At 39.7% G+C, this 20,203-nt stretch overlaps 1 protein-coding gene across 1 annotated transcript in view; it reads left to right on the top strand.

The window, feature by feature from the left end:
- The first annotated feature begins 201 nt into the window (after positions 1 to 201).
- Positions 202 to 20,203, top strand: part of ABCA12 (ATP binding cassette subfamily A member 12) — a 253,565-nt gene continuing 233,563 nt past the window's right edge. The window contains exon 1 of the mRNA XM_069735561.1: positions 202 to 518. Within this exon, the coding sequence (XP_069591662.1) occupies positions 450 to 518 (69 nt within the window). The 5' untranslated portion in view covers positions 202 to 449. The remainder of the gene's footprint in view (positions 519 to 20,203) is intronic.

Genomic DNA, 20,203 nt, shown 5'->3' on the forward strand with positions numbered 1-20,203 from the left:
CCTCGGGATTTATTTTATTAACTTAGGTAATATAATCCAGTTACTTCGTTTTCTGGAGTATGAACCTAGAAAAAAAATTGTACAGTAACACACCTTATCTGCTTGCTTCGATGTGACACATTGCACTAGGTGTGTCATTGCACGGCAAGGGGAGGGAAGACGGCAGGTGTGTGTTTTTAAGGCCATACTGTGAATCAGTAGCATCTCTGCTTTCCATTTAACAAGACACCAACAACAGGCAGGGCTGGTTAGCAACGAAATCTCCCAGCCTTACACAACCAGTCAATCAGGACCTCAGAGACTGCTTCAATCTGGAGTGATAAAACTCGCTCTCCAGTCAACTCAACATGAACAGCTAATGCCAGACTGATTTTTTTTTTAGTTTTTTTAAATTAATGCAATTTATTTATTTATTTCAAACTTTTATTGTAAATTAACCGAGGCGGATAATGGCGTCATTTCTACATCAACTCAAGGTGCTACTTTGGAAAAACTGGTTAAGTGTCTTCAGGCAGCCGGTAAGCGCAGTCTCCTATTACTAAGTTGTAAAATTGTATTATGCATACATTAAAGTAGTTAATGAGAAAGTAATTTAGTCTAGTCCATGGGGTCATTAGTCAAGGATTTTGTTTAATGAGTTTTGTCGTTCTGCTTAAAAAAATTGTGAGTTAATTTATTAGTAATATAAAACCTTCTTTATCCAGTCCTTTAGTCTGATATTGTGGCTTTAAATGTTTCCAGTCCATTTCACGTGAGAAACGTTAATCTTCGGAGTTGATATTAGAATTAGAAGGGTCCTTTTCTTGGGTTGTTTCTAGCCTCTATAGCTCCAGGCATCAGTAAAAGGTCCATGGAGTTTGGTAATGTGACAGTAGATGACTATCATGTGTTCCCAGGACTTTCCGTTACGGGGTGGTCTGTCATTTCTTATATGAAACTACTACGAATTCCTGCAAATATAACAGACAGCACAACTGCTCGAAAACACCAAAATAACACATTTAAGCACAATTCACTTTGACAAATATTTGTATGCATATGTCGGGCCAAGAGACTTTGAAACCCCTATGCTTAAAATATGGTGTCCACTGAGTTTTTCTATACCAAGAACACATGTAGAACCTTATATATATTTAGATGGGTCATCAATATTTGATCAGAGCTGGTCAGACTCATGACACTAAAGAGACTGCGATACTTCAAGCACTGATTGGTCAGAAGACTGGCGTTAGACCCCGACTAATCATAACTATTGCTTTTCTGAAGGACTCAAGTCCTAAAAAGCTATTTCAATATAAGGGCTCATTCAGACGTCAGTTTCTGATAGTCTATGGGGAAATTCACATCTCTGAATTTTACTAAAACCGAGTGTTCTCCACAAAAGCATGGAGACTTGTCCAATATTGATCCAAGTGTCGGATAAAACTTGCCAAGGCAAGTATATGAGTTTGTGAAAAAAAAGGACATCATTCGGACGTTATCCGTATATTATCTTTTTTTCATGGACTATTTCGTAGGAGATAGAAAAAGATTAGCACTCGTAAGAACAAAGAGGTGCTCATAAGAAAAAAAGGCATCAACAGTCAATTTTTATTGGAAACTCAGTTAATATAGTACGAAGACAATGACTTTAATAATGGAAAACTGTGACTTTCAATTTTATGACGTTTCGACACATCCTGAGCCTTGGTCACATAGTCACGGTGGTAAGAACTAGTCACCAAGTTTACACCAAGGCTGCTGCCAAATACATCTGCCATAATACCATACGCAGACAAGCCTGATCTCCTATGGCCCTCGGACTTGGTGTAAACTTGGTGACATACTATGATCTGAAGCGTCATCATAACACTAAAAGTCACAGTCTTCTTATTATAATAACTGAGTTTACAATAAAAATTTACTGCTGATGCAAAGAGTGTTGTATCTAAACAATTTTGGCTTTTTTTCTGATGAGCACCTCTTTTTATACGGAGTGCTGACCTTCTTTTTCTATCACCTAATAAATAGTCCATAAAAAACAGATAGCATACGGATAACATCCGAATTACGTCATTTTTTTCACTGACTCATATACTTGCTTTGAAAAGTTTGATCCGACGCTTGGATCAATATTGCTTTTGTGCAGACCACTCGGTCTTAGTAAAAAGTCAGAGATGTGAATTACCCCATAGACTGTATTTCACAGATAGCACTCGTACCCGTGATAGTCTATGGGGCCATTTGCGGTCTGCGGAAAATCGCGGAGACATATCTCATTTTGATATGAGGGTTGGATTAAACTGAAATGGAGAAGATACAGATTAGATATTAGAAAAACTTTTTGATAGTGAAGGTGATCAATGAGTGGAACAGGCTGCCAAGATAGGTGGTGAGTTCTCCTTCAATGGAAGTCTTCAAACAGAGGCTGGACAGACATCTGTCTGAGATGGTTTAGTGGATCCTGCATTGAGCAGAGGGTTGGACACGATGAACCTTGAGGTCCCTTCCAACTCTAACATTCTATGATTCTATTATCAAAATTGGCAATGCAAGTCAATGGGTTCGTGAAAAAAATAAATCCGCACTCAGATGACATCAAAGTGCGGTCCGATTTTCCTGGACTGTCAGAAAGAAAAAGGTGGAGAAACTTTTCTTTTTGTAATTTCTTTCTTTACAAGTAAAACAGATGACGCTTAGACCACACTCGGATAAAACTTTGATCAAAATCTAATCAGAATAATTGATCCGTTTTTCTTGTGAAAAAATCAAACGTCTGAAGTATTCTTGTACTTTGATTTTAGATCAGTCATTGGAGGAGAATGCAGCTAATATTTGCTGAGGAATTGTTTCCTCTAAAAGCTGGATCCGGTCGCTGGATTCGGCCATTTATGCCTGCATTTCATATGTTTTTGGCTGGATCAGTCGTTGTGCGGTTTTCCGCCGGACAGAAAAAACGTTGCTCTGGATGTTTTCTCCATCCGCCAGAAAACTAATTTTTGACGGATCCGGCAAAAAAACAGATGAAACATTCAGACATCAGGCACAATCCGGCGCTAATACAACTCTATGACAAAAAACGGATCCAGCGTTTTAATATTGAAAAAACATTTTTGTCTATATTATTATCTAATCAAGGTTTATATTTTACACTTCCTCCATTTTTGGCTATATTTTTGTGAATAGGCTTATACAGTATTTATTATAGCTATAATATGTAATATTTTTGCTTTATGATGCCATTATACATTTTTGGGTGTATTATTAGGTTTTCTCATATTATTTGCACTATTTTTGGCTGATAATTGGCTCTAAAAACATAAAATAGAACGGAAATCTGTAATGTGATGTAAAAGAAAGTGAGCAAAAACTTTTTTTTAATATCTGCTTGATGAGATTTTTGCTTGATTTTATAAATACTTGCTACTACTTTATTAACATTTACACAGGTCTTTATAAGGCCTGATGCACACAACAGACCTGTAGGAATTGAAGCCTATACTGTAACGTTATGCAGAATTTGTGATAAAAAAAAATGGTGCTACTTTTACATGATAGGCAGATGTTGTCCTTCGTGAGATTTAATCCCAGGACCCCAGTGCTGCAAAGCAACAGTGCTAACTAATGAGCCGCCTCTTCTCCCTGTCCGACACACTGGAAAAACAGATATCATGTGAATTTACATTTATCTAAAGTGGAACGACAGCTTTATACAAGGAGTAATCAAGCCTCTTCCAGTATTATATACACTCAGGCTCGGACTGGCCCATAGGGTAACAGGGGAATTCCCCGGTGGGCCCTTGTGAAGATCTGGGCTCCTAACCCCACTGTATGGGCAGTAATTGGAATAATTCTAGCCAGTTTATTTTTATATAGATATATAGGTAAATTTGTGAATGAGAGTAGTGTATGATTTGTGTACAGGTGAAAAGTGGGCCCCCTCTAAGTCAATGTCCACGTATTCCTTTACAGAGTACTGGAGGGCCCTTGGCACCCCAGTCCGACACTGTATACACTACACTCATTGAGTATAACGATAACACAGTCCAGCTGAAAGCAATTTGGTGCGTAGGATGTAATTTCATTGGATGCAAGATAAAAACATGAATGATTAATCATACAACTTAGACTCACAGCACCTCATGGAGCAATAGGGTCAACGTTACCCAAAGGTGAAGCGCATGTCACATCCAAGAAGTCCTTCTCAGAACACGTCCAAAACCAAAAATATAAATAAGGACAGTGGTTCACAAGTGAATTTGCATCACATTTATTTTGCCTTCAGTTGTGACGTTTTGATCAAAAGAGATTTTTATCGTTGACCCTATTGCTCCATGAGGTGCAGTGAGTCTAAGTTCTATGATTAAAAACATGAATGCTGTCGTTCACCTCCAAATAACATGGTACTAGTCAATTTTGTGCATCAAGGTATAGAATATACTTATCAACAATGTCCCAGTTGGCCAATTCCTTAGGATGAAGCCGATCTGCTTGTCTGATTTAAAAATTTGAGAATCAAACTAGGGATCTATCAGCTAGGTTTGCTGAGGGGGGCTGTAGTAAAAGATGCATTAAACAGGCTTATAAAAGGGCTAAATCGACCCCCACTGCCAACTTTTACATTCTAAAATGAAGTGGAATGAAGTTCATGAAAGTTGAGATTTATCTTCACTTATAATCAAGATTGGGCTGTCATGAGATCTATTCTGGAGGGACACTACTCTATATTTCTCACTGAACCCTCTGGTAAGTCACATCTTTTGTCATCTCCCTTGAAAATTGAGTAAAAAATCTCATGGACATCTTGGTTAAGAGTCACTATACTCCACCTAAAAGTAACCCCTATGGTACTAGGGGTCCAACACATGGGTGTTTTCCATGCGCCGCTGTCTGTCCTACACCAATTTCTCTCGCTACTAGGTATTTGAATCTGCTTCTGGTAATCGCCAATATACAATTAATCATTATATTGCTTGCAGTAGTTGCCACGTGATCTACTACACTACTTTTTGTGGCTGTGGCAAAATTTATATAGGCCTTACATCCAGGGAACTGCACATAAGAGTATGAGAGCATGTGAGAGACATTGGTGACATTAGTGGCTGGCACAGCAACATTGAAGATGATACCACGCCACTTTAGATTGTACCATGATCACAATCCAAAAAGTTTTATGATACGTGGCATTGACATAATTCATGGTGTTATACGTGGTGGGAAAATTAAGACATTTTTGGCCCAAAGAGACATGAAGTGGAACATAGAATTAGTAACTATTGCTTCCAGTGGTTTAAACGTATCCTTGAGTCTCACCTCCTTTCTTTAATGTATATATCTTTTTAGGAATTATTAATGCTTTGATTTTACCTGTTATTTATTTTACTTCTATTGTATGAACATATGTCGTGAACCAGCCAAGGACTTTTATAATATACATATACAGACTTCAACTCAACTGATCAGGCAATCACACGCTGTGGATTATGAATACAATGGTGTCTTGTTATATTTGTTATTTGTCACATTATTGTACTTTTGGGTGTGACCTATTCTGACTGCTGTTATGTAGCCCTGCAATTGTCCAGATACATCTGGTCTGTTTTGGTATCAGCCTTTGGTGTGCGCGTGCGTGCCCTGCTGTCCCGTGTTTCAGTGCTGCTTCTGGCATCTTTATGGTGGACATGCATTCACCGGGAGTCATGGTTACCCTCCATGCATGGCCTCCCTTGATTGCTGTGTGCGGTGCAGCTGATGTGTGCATGCGCCGATATTCCCATCTGTGATTGGTCTTACTTGACCATATGACCGCAGGTCCTAGCGGTTATAAGATAGTGAAAGGTCCTATTTTCCGAGGAAGCTACAATACAAAAGATGCAAAACACGCGTAGGGGTTTATATTACCTGGTGACAACCACCTTCTATTATGGGTAAGGGTGCAATACTTGTTGCAGACATTTAACATTACATTGAGATATGGTTGATGCATGTGTTAGGTGTCCATTGTTGACAAGTATGTTCTATACCTCAATACACACCATTGACCAGTTACTCTGTTATTTGGAGGTTCTTTGTCTCTTCTTTATAGGATGTAGTGTTATATACTTACACTTTTTGCTTTACAATTATCATATGTCACCAGGGAACTTTGGTTATCAGTCATCCTTTAGCATTTGGTGTACAGACAGTGAATGGACAGGGGAATAGAAGCCCATCTAAGTTATGGTAAAGTGCATTTTTTTCTCCCTTGAAGACCTATGAAGGGGAAACGCATCGGGAGGCACATAGTATTGCTTGCGGGGGCATTTTCACACTAAGGTGAGCTGTGGACTGCCCTTGTAAGGGCAGGTGTCTTGAGGCCCTAGGTCTAAATAGCATTGAATAGTGCATACCAAGGCTAGACCCAGATCTCCCTCCCCTCTTTTCTATACATCCATTCCAGAAGGCAGGCGTCGCTTGGATATCTGACTGAAGGAGATTACTGCAACTAGACTAAGTGAGATCTTTCCATTTTATCTGTTAATCCATACCAGCAGCCATACTTTGAGATATAAGAGTAGCATTTTAATATGCCCTACGTTTTTTTAACCATTGTCATAATAGCCAGGCTGGATATACGAACAGTACTTCTATCTGGTTTCATAAGCCACAAATGTGGTCTAGTAAGAATCAAAACTGTGCATCAGGTTAATATTTGGTGTTTTTAGGATATATTTGTGTTGGTCATAAATAATATTTTAAAACTGTGTAATTAAGAGTCATCCTGCTTAAAGGACTCCCCCTCTCGTTTTAAGTCGCCAAGCAATGAATTCAATCATTAGGTAGTTGGTGTCTTACCAATGTCGTTGTGAGGTCCCCTGATCCTGATGTGGTCAGTGTCCTGAATCCAAATCCCTGATCCCAGTGTGGCCAATGTCCTGAACGTTGTCCCCTACTCCATGTGCGGCCAGGTTCTGAATGCTGTCCCCTAGTCCAGTCCTGTTCCTGAAGTCCCCTGGTCCCGGTGCAGCCAGTGCCTTAACGTTGTCCCCTGGCCCTGGAGTGGCCAGTCCTGACTCCAAAGTCCACTTAGCCAGTCCAGTTCCTGGAGTCCTCTGGTACCAGTGGGCCAGTGTCTGCACATTGTCCCTCAGTTCATGAGTGGCAAGTCCCTGATCCAGTGTCCCAGACCACTGTCTCTGAACATAGCTCAAACCAGTGTTAGCGAACCTGAACCCTGGGGTCAGCAGCTGCAGTACCAGAATCTGCCTAGGAGGGGTACGTGGTGCCTACCTGCAGCCCAGTCTGTCTCCACCATCAGGAGCTTCAGTGAACACTAGGTAGCCGCTTAGCTACGCCCCTTCCTGGGCAGGCCCGGCCCTGCGGCACAGTGGGTCCATAAATCCACATGTGCCACTGCTGGACATAAAAGTATACAATCTATCGTTGGTTGATTACCGCATTTAATCCCTATATATGGATGTGTTTGTACATTTTTCTGTCAGCTTGATAAGGACTCTATAGAGTGAAAAGTTGCTGTTTTACTTATATAGTCATATTTGGACCCTTTGCTCTTTATGCCTAGTGTGTACTGGGAGTAAACCAGTGTAAATTGTTAGTCATTACATGTCTAACACTGGTAATGCTCCTTTCCTAAAAAAAAAGCTCAGGAGGCAGATTCTTATGGAGATTTCTGCCTGGCCCATAGATCTTAACAGATATCTCGCTGATGGTCTGTTTATACCAAGGAAGGTGACGGGCACAAGGGGGCATTCTTTGCATCTGGAGGATAGAAGATTTTTCCACCAACATAGAAGAGGATTCATTACTGTTAGGGCAGTGAGAATCTGGAATTGCTTGCCTGAGGAGGTGGTGATGGCGAACTCAGTCGAGGGGTTCAAGAGAGGCCTGGATGTCTTCCTGGAGCAGAACAATATTGTATCATACAATTATTAGGTTCTGTAGAAGGACGTAGATCTGGGGATTTATTATGATGGAATATAGGCTGAACTGGATGGACAAATGTCTTTTTTCGGCCTTGCTAACTATGTTACTATGTTACTATGTTACTATCATTGAAATCTTAAGAAATTAAGATTTGTCTGGAACCATTAATCAGATTGTAAATATCAAAGTATCAATTTATTCTACTTCCTATAAATAATAATAAATATATTTCTATATTTCTTTATCATTCTCATGTGGACTATTACAACTTTTTACTAATCAGTATTAATGATGAGCGAATATACTCGTTACTCGAGATTTCTCGAGCACGCTCGGGTGTCCGAGTATTTTTTAGTGCTCGGAGATTTAGTTTTTCTTGCCACAGCTGAATGATTTACATCTGATAGCCATCATAAGTACATGTAGGGGTTGCCTCGCAACCAGGCAACACCCACATGTACTGTACTTATGCTGGCTATCAGATGTAAATCATTCAGCTGCGACAAGAAAAACTAAATCTCTGAGCACTAAAAAATACTCGGAGGACCCCCAAGCATGCTCAAGAAATCGCGAGTAACGAGTATATTCGCTCATCACTAATCAGTATCCCTCTTACCAAACTCTCCCCTCTCCAATCCATTATAAATGCAGCAGCCAGGATCATATTCCTTTCCAACTGCTACACCGATGCCCCTACCTTGTGACAGTCATTGCACTGGTTGCCTATCTAATAAAAAGTTCAATATGAACTTATCACTCTCACCCACAAAGCGCTTCACGGTTCAGCACCACCCTACATCTCCTCCGTCGTCTCAGTCTACTGTAAAGTGCTGCAGAGCAGTAGTCGTGATTGCGCTCTGAAACATGACAGACAAGGGGTGTCCCAGTGTGCTGTAGGGTGTGGGTATATCACACTCACTTGTAGGCAGCGGGTCTCTGCAGCCTCCAGGCTTGTATCCGTAGGAAACACCACACTCAATGCATTAGACACCAGGTTCTTTGTAACAGTCAAACTTTTACTAAACAGTCCAAGTTTATCAGGTGGATGGAATGTCCATCAGGGATCTCCATTTGGCCGCTTACTGCCCTGAACATTTGGCCCATGCTGCCCCTAGCAACACCCCTCACCTCAACTTGAACTCTTCTCCACACTTCCCTTGCTGACACTAAATTCCCTCTAACCAGGAAATGCCCCCATTCTTATCAGCACTAGTGCCCTCCAACTGGGCTAATTTCAACCTTAACCATTTCCTATCTGCATGCTAAGCTGTTCTACATCCCATGATACCCTAAGCTTATCCTTATGCTACATTCACATTATGCGCTAACACTTTATATACTGAACATCACCATAATACATTTTATCACTTTACATTAGACACACATTACTTTCACATATAAAACTGCACAACGGTATTCACACAGTGTGTCTGTTGCCTTCAGGTGCAGCAACGGGGTCAGACAGTCCACATCCCTACATTACCACCCTACTCGTGTCCTCCCTGCTGCTAATGATTTAAAACTTAAATCCTCAATAACCTGAGCCTCCCACTCCTCTCTCCAAGACTTCCCACGTGGTGCGCCAATTCTTTGGAATGCACTACCCAGGACAATTCGAATAATTCCCAATATCCACAGTTTTAAGTGTGGCCTAAAAATACATTTTTTTAGAATGGCCTATCACCTCAGCTCACTCCCGCTTTGGCCATACAAGATATTCTTAAAAATCATGACCCTTGTAACATCTGTTCACACACCCTCCATGCACTTAATAGCCCTGTGTCTGTACTGTACACATACTAGCTGGTGACAGGTTCATGTAGCATTGTGTGCATACCCTATTTAGTATTTTGCACATTTTACCATTTACTTTTGGTATCTCAGTTATGTCAATTCTATAATGTCTTTATTTTCTGTACAAGTTCCTTTCTAAAATTGTAAAGTGCTGCGGAATATGTTGGAGCTATAAAAATAAAAATTATTATCATTATTATATTCAAACTGTTGTGTTAGAGTAATAAATCTTTAGTCAAGTTACCCCTGTGTCCCCATCTTCTGTGCTGTTGCATCCCAAGAACCTGTTTGCACTTACATTGCTCAATCCAAAACCTGACATTCTGATCCATAGTTCACAAGATGAATTTTCATGCGAAATTCACAGACTTTAGCTGTATTGGCTTTTCTGGAAATATAACACCTCAGCAATGTAAAATAATATATATACAGGTGCTTCTCACACAATTAGAATATCATCAAAAAGTTAATTTTTATTTCAGTTCTTCAATACAAAAAGTGAAACTCATAAATTCAGTAAATTAGTTAAAATAATTAACAAAAACCACCTGCAAAGGCTTTCTAAGCATTGAAAAAGGTCCCTTAGTCTGTTTCAGTAGGATCCACAATCATGGGGAAGACTGCTGACTTGACAGATGTCCAGAAAGCAGTCACTGACACACTCCACAAGGAGGGTAAGCTACAAGAGGTCATTGCTAAAGAAACTGGCTGTTCACAGAGTGCTATATCCAAGCATTTTAATGGAAAGTTCAGTGGAAAGAAAAAGTGTGGTAGGAAAAAGGTGCACAAGCAACCGGGATAACCACAGCCTTGAAAGGATTGTTAAGAGAAGGTCATTCACAATTTTTTTTTCGGGGGGGAGGGGGGGTGGGATTCACAAGGAATGTACTGCTGCTGGAATCATTGCTTCAAGAGCCCCCACACACACAGGTTTCCAGGACATGGGCTACAAGTGTCACATTCCTTGTGTCAAGCCACTCATGACCACTAGACAATGCCAAAAGCATCTTACTTGGGCCAAGGAGAAAAAGAACTGGACTGTTGCTCAGTGGTCCAAGGTGTTGTTTTCAGATTAAAGTAAATTTGGCATTTCATTTGGAAATCAAGTTCTCAGAGGTTGGAGAAAGAGTGGAGAGGCATACAATCCAAGCTGCTTTGGGTCTAGTGTGAAGTTTCCACAATCAGTGATGGTTTGAGGAGCCATGTCATCTGCTGGTGTAGGTAGACTGTGTTTCATCAAGTCCAAAGTCATTTCTTCCATCCACCAGAAAATTTTAGAACACTTCATGCTTCCCTTTTGACAACAAGCTTTTTGGAGATAGACATTTCATTCTCCAGCAGGACTTGGCACCTGTCCACACTGCCAAAAGTACAAATACCTGGTTTAAAAACAACAATATCACTGTGCTTGATGGACCAGCAGACTCGCCTCACCTTAACCCCATAAAGAATCTATGGAGTATTGTCAAGAGGAAGATGAGACACCAGACCCAACAATGCAGATGAGCTGAAGGCTGCTATCAAAGCAACCTGGGCTTCCATAACTCCTCAGCAGTGCCACAGGCTGATCACCTCCATGCCACGCCGCATTGATGCAGTAATTGATGCAAAAGGAGCCCTGACGAAGTATTGAGTGCATTTACTGAACATACATTTCAGTAGGCCAACATTTCAGATTTTAAAATCATTTTTCAAGCTGGTGTTATAAAGTATTCTAATTTACTGAGATAATGACTTTTGGGTTTTCATTGACTGTAAGCCATAATCATCAACATTGATAGAAATAAACACTTGCCATATATCACTCTGGTTGTAAAGACTCTATATAATATATGAGTTTCACTTTTTATATTGAAGAACTGAAATAAATTCACTTTTTGAAGATATTATAATTTTATGAGAAGCACTTGTATGTGATCTTTAGATAAATCTTATTTGCCTATCTATAGCAACACAAAAGAGATAGTAATGGCTGGTTTCATACTGTTTAGGCCATGTTGCCACAATGTGCTTTCAATGAATTTTTGACATTGCAGATTTTCTGAATTATTTCTGCACTTATTGTGTAAATTAGGTTATTTGCGTTTTATTCATTGATTTTTAGTGTGTTTTATAAAGTGTGTTTTTACCATGTTTTTGAGTCTGCGGTTTTTGACTCTGGTGTGTCATGTTTTAAATAAATCCACCATTCTACTGACAATCTTCAATAGAAGTATGAGGAAATCCAGAGTGTATACAATATACAGTATTTATTAATAATCCATTAAAAAATGACAATAAAAAAAATAAAAAATAAAAAAGCAGAAAATGTCTCACACAAAAGGAGACGCCACTAAATCCATAAACATAATTTGCCATAAATTATAACCAGGTGTATCATCAGCCAGATCTATTTACATAATTTATCGTTAGGGGATTGTTAATGACAACTAGTTTGCCTAATTGTACTTACAGACTGTTATACCTGGTTTTCAATTTATGATAAATTATGTAAATGGATTTGGCTGTTGATACACCTGGTTATAATTTATGATGAGTTATGTTTATGGATTTTGTGGCGTCCCTTTTTGTGTGAGGCATTTTCTGATTTTTATTTTTTATTTTTTTCTATTGTTGTCATTTTTTAATGAATAAATTCTATATCTTTTATACACTCTGGATCTCTTCATACTTCTATTGAAGATTGTCAGTAGAATGGTGGATTTATGATTGTGTTTGAAGTGCCAGTTCTAATTTTGGACAATTTTTGCTAATATGTTTTAAATAATGCTGCTTTGTTTCTGATACTTCCTGGTGTTTTGCTTTGGCAAAACATTATTGACATATTCATATTACATGCATTTTTAGTGCGTTTTCACTGTGGAAATACACTAAAAACATATCTAATGCGAGAATGTGTGAAAAATCTGCAAATGACACTCAGTGCACCAACAAAAGAAATTGACATGTTGTAGTTTTGAAACGCGTGCCGCAGGTCAGATTACACTAAAGAAAAACACAGTGACTATGAAATTTCTATAAATCTCATGCACTTTGCTGAAACTGTGAAGGGTACAGTATATGCCCATTTCTGCATCTCTCTGCAGGTACAAAGTTGTGTAAATTAGGGTTTTTTCCTCATTTTTTTATGCGTTTTTTTACAATTTGATGCAGATTTTTCCCCACTCATTAGTTTGAGTGAAATCTGCAGCAAAAAAAAAGCAGAAAGAATTGACATGCTGAGGATTTAAGTAAAAAATAAGGCAACACATTCATGAGACTTCCGGATTCTCATTCAGGTTTTATGACAAATCTGTGCAGAAAAAAAGGACAAATCAGCAACGTGTGCACAGGACCTAAGATGCCGTGTTTTAGATGCAGCGACAATACGCATCGTCAAAAACTCACCAAAAACTCATTGTGGGCTCACAGCATTAAGATGATATTAGTGTGAATTAAAGGCTTTCACCTATTCTTAATGAATAAATAATTATATCCCCTGTGAAATTACAATACTTCAGCGTCTTCCTTAGAATTTGGCATTTTCCCGTTCCTCTGTTAATACTACTAAGAGTTTATTAATACATTGACATTGACATATGGGTGTTACCAACGGGGGGTGTTTCTTCACAACCTGGCATTGTCCAATCAGTGTTGACAGTGCCACGCTTTGTCGGGACAGACCCTCTTGACACAGGGAATGTTAAAATCCAGTTGCTTCTTTATAAATTTGTGTGAAGAATAACAGAGGATGGGCACAATGTAACGTTCAAAAAATTGTATATATATAGAAATATCAGGAGAGATGAGAGGTCCCCTTTATTACAGGGGTTTTTTTAACAGAAAAAAAAATATTTCAGAATGCAACCATAATTTTGCTACTGCAAACCACAGCGATCCACTGTTATCACTTCTAGAAGTTGCAGGAGAAAAGTATTAAAAAGGTATGATCACAACGTTTTTTCTTTAACCCCTTTACCCCCAAGGGTGGTTTGCACATCAATGACCAGGCCAATTTTTACAATTCTGACCACTGTCCCTTTATGAGGTTATAACTCTGGAACGCTTCAACCAATCCCGGTGATTCTGACATTGTTTTCTCGTCGTGACATATTGTACTTCATGATAGTGGTAAAATTTCTTTGATATCACCTGCGTTTATTTATGAAAAAAATGGAAATTTGGCGAAAATTTAGAAAATTTCGCAATTTTCCAAATTTGAATTTTTATATAATTAAATCACAGAGATATGACACACAAAATACTTAATAAGTAACATTTCCCACATGTCTACTTTACATCAGCACAATTTTGGAACCAAAATGTTTTTCTTGTTAGGGAGTTATTAGGGTTAAAAGTTGACCAGCAATTTCTCATTTTTACAACACCATTTTTTTTAGGGACTACATTTCATTTGAAGTCATTTTGAGGGGTCTATATGATAGAAAATAACCAAATGTGACACCATTCTAAAAACTGCACCCCTCAAGGTGCTCAAAACCACATTCAAGAACTTTATTAACCCTTCAGTTGTTTCACAGGAATTTTTAGAATGTTTAAATAAAAATGAAAATTTAACTTTTTTCACAAAAAATTTAATTCAGCTCCAATTTGTTTTATTTTACCAAAGGTAACAGGAGAAAATGGACCCCAAAGGTTGTTGTACAATTTGTCCTGAGTACGCTGATACCCCACATGTGGGGTAAACCACTGTTTGGGTGCATGGCAGAGCTCGGAAGCGAAGGAGCGCCATTTGACTTTTCAATGCAAAATTGACTGGAATTAAGATGGGACGCCATGTTGCATTTGGAGAGCTCCTGATGTGCCTAAACATTGAAACCCCCCACAAGTGACACCATATTGGAAAGTAGATCCCCTAAGGAACTTATCTAGATGTGTGGTGAGCACTTTGACCCACCAAGTGCTTCACAGAAGTTTATAATGCAGAGCCGTAAAAAAAAACCATCATATTTTTTCACAAAAATTATCTTTTCGCCGCCAATTTTTATTTTCCCATGGGTAAGAGAAGAAATTGGACCCCAAACGTTGTTGTAAAATTTGTCCTGAGTACGCTGATACCCCATATGTGGGGGTAAACCACTATTTGGGCGCATGGCAGAGCTCAGAAGGGAAGGAGCGCCATTTGACTTTTCAATGCAAAATTGACTGGAATTGAGATGGGACCCCATGTTGCGTTTGGAGAGCCCCTGATGTGCCTAAACATTGAAACCCCCCACAAGTGACACCATTTTGGAAAGTAGACCCCCTAAGGAACTCATCTAGGTGTGTTGTGAGAGCTTTGAACCCCCAAGTATTTCACTACAGTTTATAACGCAGAGCAGTGAAAATAAAAAAAAACTTTTTTTTCCCACAAAAATTATTTTTTAGCCCCCAGTTTTGTATTTTCCCAAGGGTAACAGGAGAAATAGGACCCCAAAAGTTTTTGTCCAATTTGTCCTGAGCACACTGATACCCTATATGTGGGAAGGGGGACCACCGTTTGGGGGCATGGGAGAGCTCGGAAGGGAAGGAGCGCCATTTGGAATGCAGACTTAGATGGAATGGTCTGCAGGCGTCACATTGCGTTTGCAGAGCCCCTAATGTACCTAAACAGTAGAAACCCCCCTCAAGTGATCCCATATTGGAAACTAGACCCCCCAAGGAACTTATCTAGATGTATTGTGAGAACTTTGAACCCCCAAGTGTTTCACTACAGTTTGTAACGCAGAGCCGTGAAAATAAAAAATCTTTTTTTTCCCGCAAAAATTATTTTTAAGCCCCCAGTTTTGTATTTTCCCAAGGGTAACAGGAGAAATAGGACCCCAAAAGTTGTTGTCCAATTTGTCCTGAGTACACGGATACCCCATATGTGGGGGGACCACGGTTTGGACGCATGGGAGAGCTGGGAAGGGAAGGAGCGCCATTTGGAGTGCAGACTTAGATGGAAAGGTCTGCAGGCGTCACATTGCGTTTGCAGAGCCCCTAATGTACCTAAACAGTAGAAACCCCCCACAAGTGACCCCATATTGGAAACTAGACCCCCCAAGGAACTTATCTAGATGTGTTGTGAGAATTTTGAACCCCCAAGTGTTTCACTACAGTTTATAACGCAGAGCCGTGAAAATAAAAAATCTTTTTTTTTTCCACAAAAATTATTTTTTAGCCCCCAGTTTTGTATTTTCCCAAGGGTAACAGGAGAAATAGGACCCCAAAAGTTGTTGTCCAATGTGTCCTGAGTACGCTGATACCCTATATGTTGGGGTAAACCCCTGTATGGACACACAGGAGAGCTCGGAAGGGAAGGAGCACTGTTTTACTTTTTCAACGCAGAATTAGCTGGAATTGAGATCGGACGCCATGTCGCATCTGGAGAGCCCCTGATGTGCCTAAACAGTGGAAACCTCCCAATTATAACTGAAACCCTAATCCAAACACTCCCCTAACCCTAATCTCAATGGTAACCCTAAACACACCCCTAACCCTAATCCCAACCCTATTCCCAACCGTAAATGTAATCCAAACCCTAACTTTAGCCCCAACCCTAACGTTAGCCCCAACCCTAACCCTAACCTTAGCCCTAACCCTAGCCCTAACCTTAACCCTAGCCCTAACCCTAACCCTAGCCCTAACCCTAACCCTAGCCCTAACCCTAACCCTAACCCTAGCCCTAACCCTAACCCTATCCCTAATGGGAAAATGGAAATAAATACATTTTTTAAATGTTTTTAATTTTTCCCTAACTAAGGGGGTGATGAAGGGGGGTTTGATTTACTTTTATAGCGGGTTATTTAGCGGATTTTTATGATTGGCAGCCGTCACACACTGAAAGACGCTTTTTATTGCAAAAAATAATTTTTGCGTTACCACATTTTGAGAGCTATAATTTTTCCATATTTTGGTCCACAGAGTCAAGTAAGGTCTTGTTTTTTGCGGGACGAGTTGACGTTTTTATTGGTAACATTTTCAGGCATGTGACAATTTTCGATCGCTTTTTATTTTGATTTTTGTGAGGCAGAATGACCAAAAACCAGCTATTCATGAATTTCTTTTGGGGGAGGCATTTATACCGTTCCGCGTTTGGTAAAATTGATAAAGCAGTTTTATTTTTTGGGTCAGTACGATTACAGCGATACCTCATTTATATCATTTTTTATGTTTTGGCGCTTTTATACGATAAAAACTATTTTATAGAAAAAATAATTATTTTTGCATCGCTTTATTCTGAGGACTGCAAACATTTTTTCAAACTGAGTGTTTTTGGTTTTACCATTCTCTTTTGTGTCTTCAGGTTTCTTGGTGGTGTGTGAACATGTTCTTACAGACTTGTTCACTGTGCAAGTAGCCCATGTGTTCCTGTTTCCATGATTGTTCTCTTGTGTCTACAAGACTGGGGAGTTCCACCACTCCTCTTGGGCTAGCTGCACAAAAGCTGTTCTGCCCTGTATGCACACATGGATTTTTCCTCTCTGAACCCTGTTCACACAGGTAATATACAGATGATCAGGTTTTTAAATACATCAGATAGGGATTGCATACATTAGTTAGGACTGCTCTGATATGGGTATACCGTGAAGATTGGTAGAGCAGCTTAGTATACATTTTTTGCAAAAAACGTATCAACCAAATACCCTGTTATTTACATCTTTTACTAGCACTTGCGGATTACTGCAAACATTTTTTCAAACTGAGTGTTTTTGGTTTTACCATTCTCTTTTGTGTCTTCATCTTTATTCTGAGGACTATAACTTTTTTATTTTTTTGCTGATGATGCTGTGTTGCAGATCGTTTTTTGTGGGACAAGATGACGTTTTCAGCGGTACCATGGTTATTTATTTCAGTCTTTTTGATCGCATGTTATTCCACTTTTTGTTTGGCGGTATGATAATAAAGCATTGTTTTTTGCCTCGTTTTTTTTTTTTTTTTACTGTGTTCACTAAAGGGGTTAACTAGCGAGACAGTTTTATAGGTGGGGTCGTTACGGACGTGGCAATACTAAATATCTGTACTTTTATTGTTTTTTTTTAATTTAGATAAAGAAATGTATTTATAGGGACAATATTTTTTTTTTTGGGGGGGGGGAATTTTTTTTTATTTTTCTTACACATGTGAAAATTTTTTTTTTACTCTATAACATTGCCCCAGGGGAGGCATCATGTTATAGTGTAAGATCGCTGATCTGACACTTTGCTGTGCACTGTGTCAGATCAGCGATCTGACATGCACAGCTGCAGGCTTCACAGTGCCTGCTCTAAGCAGGCGCTGTGAAGCCACCTCCCTCCCTGCAGGACCCGGATGCCGTGGCCATCTTGGATCCGGGCCTGCAAGGAGGAGGAGGTAAGAGACCCTCACAGCAACGCAATCACATCGCGTTGCTGTGGGAGTCTCAGGGAAGCACGCAGGGAGCCCCCTGCGCGATGCTTCCCTATACCGCCGGCACACCGCGATCATGTTTGATCGCGGTGTGCCGGGGGTTAATGTGCCGGGAGCGGTCCATAACCGCTCCTGGCACATAGTGCCGGATGTCAGCTGTGATAGGCAGCTGACACCCGGCCGAGATCGGCCACGCTCCCCCCGTGAGCGCGGCCGATCGCTATGACGTACTATCCCGTCGAGGGTCAGATAGGCCCAGGTCACCTCGACGGGATAGTATGTCTAAGGTCAGAGAGGAGTTAAAGGGAACCTGTCACCCCCAAAATCGAATATGAGCTAAGCCCACCGGCACCAGGGGCTCTTCGGAGAAGTGACTGCATAATTTCTTTTTATCCAATAGATATTTTTCAAAACCTCTTCGGGAAAAAAAAGGTAAAAAAAAATCCCACTCATCATACAAACTGCTGCAAAGTGGGTTTCCCAAAGAAATGAGTAAGAAGATTGTTTGAACAGATTTTAAAGCAGTTTTTGAGGAGGATTTTGGAGAGAATCTGCTAAAAAAAATGCCACAATAAACTCAGTTTTATCACAGCCTTGGATATAGTCACACTGAATATTTTAGAAAAGTTGCAAAAAGCGCTTCAAAAATTCTTGAACACAGCTTCAGGAAACATTTCCGTAGCTATCAGGGTAGGATCACATTACGGTTTTCTCCACATCCAAAAAACGGTCCAGTTACTCTGATCAGAGTTTGATCAAAGTGGCATCAGTTTTTCTTGGATGTGGAGATTAAAAAAAAAGTTTCCCCACCTTCCACATTCTATCAGTCTGTGAAAATCAGACCACACTGGGATGTCATTCGAGTTTGGTCCAATTTTTTTTCATGGACCCATAGACTTGCATTGATGTTTTTTGATCTGACACTTGGATCAAAATCAAACATGTCTCCAATTTTTTTCCGTGAACCACTGACCCCAAGGAAAATATTGAACATGTGTACAGCTCCACGGAATATCAGAGGTACAAGTGTTATCCATGAAAATCATGGATAGCGCTCGTCTGAGAAAATTGGTTTTGTGCCCGAGCCCTTATGTGCACACGGCTTTTTCAAACCGATGGCCATAGTTTTCTTTCACAAAACCACTTCAGGAACAATCTGGCGACTTCTTTTCTTAAGTGACTCGGCCAGTATGTTTGTGCTCCTTTATCTATATATTCTATTAAGAGACGGGTGGGTTCCAAACGAAGTCGGGTGATGAATGATCATATTACTTCTTCTTACCAGGCCAGGATTTCTGAACTGGAAACAGTTGTTTGGACATTGCTGTGGATTATGTCCATTTTTCAGGTGGTTTTGCAATGCTGTTTCATTCGGACTATGTGCTGAATCCACCTGAAAAAGACGTTGTGTGCACATGACCAGGAGCAGAGAAAACTCCTTCAAAACCTTTTTAAAAAATGAGAGCTTCCTGAAAACTTGTGTTTTTTTAACTGAAAAACAAAAAATCAATGTGAACATTATTATCTGGCTGAAGGTTTACTGTCTCTGCAAAGAGGTTTTTTTTATATACTTTTATGTTCTTTTGCTGTTACTTATTTTCCAAATTGTTCTAAATTGGCACCTATTCAAAGGTTTTTATGTTGTGTTTATTGGAAAATGACAGAAACAAATCATGTCCTAATTAGCATGCATACACAACAAGGCGTAATGTAAGCGATAGCATGCCAATATCTATGCAAACTAAAGTAAATTACACAAGATTATAGAAGGAGCCTCTAATCAGCTAATAATATTATAACTATTAGTATCTATTAGTATGTGGTTGTTCCTTTACTATCCTTTAGGCTGGTGTCACACTTCCTTGTGCAATGTGAGTCGCTCGCCTCAATACCCGGCACTGCCGGCGGCGGTTTGGACCGCAGCATTCAGCTGCATAGAAATACATGCAGCCGCACACTCCGGTCCCGTGCACAACTAAGATCTGCATTGCTCAGGATACCCCGATCAGATCCTGTACAGATACAACTTAATAAAGGTCATATGTGGCCAAAACATTGGCTCATTTCTATATTTTATGGGTTGGTTCACTTAAATAAAATTATCAACCTTTTCTGCAAATATGAGTGCCAAAGTTATCTTCCACTTAAATATATTATT

This window comes from Ranitomeya imitator, chromosome 7, assembly GCF_032444005.1.
Source record: "Ranitomeya imitator isolate aRanImi1 chromosome 7, aRanImi1.pri, whole genome shotgun sequence".
Classification (NCBI taxonomy): domain Eukaryota; kingdom Metazoa; phylum Chordata; class Amphibia; order Anura; family Dendrobatidae; genus Ranitomeya; species Ranitomeya imitator.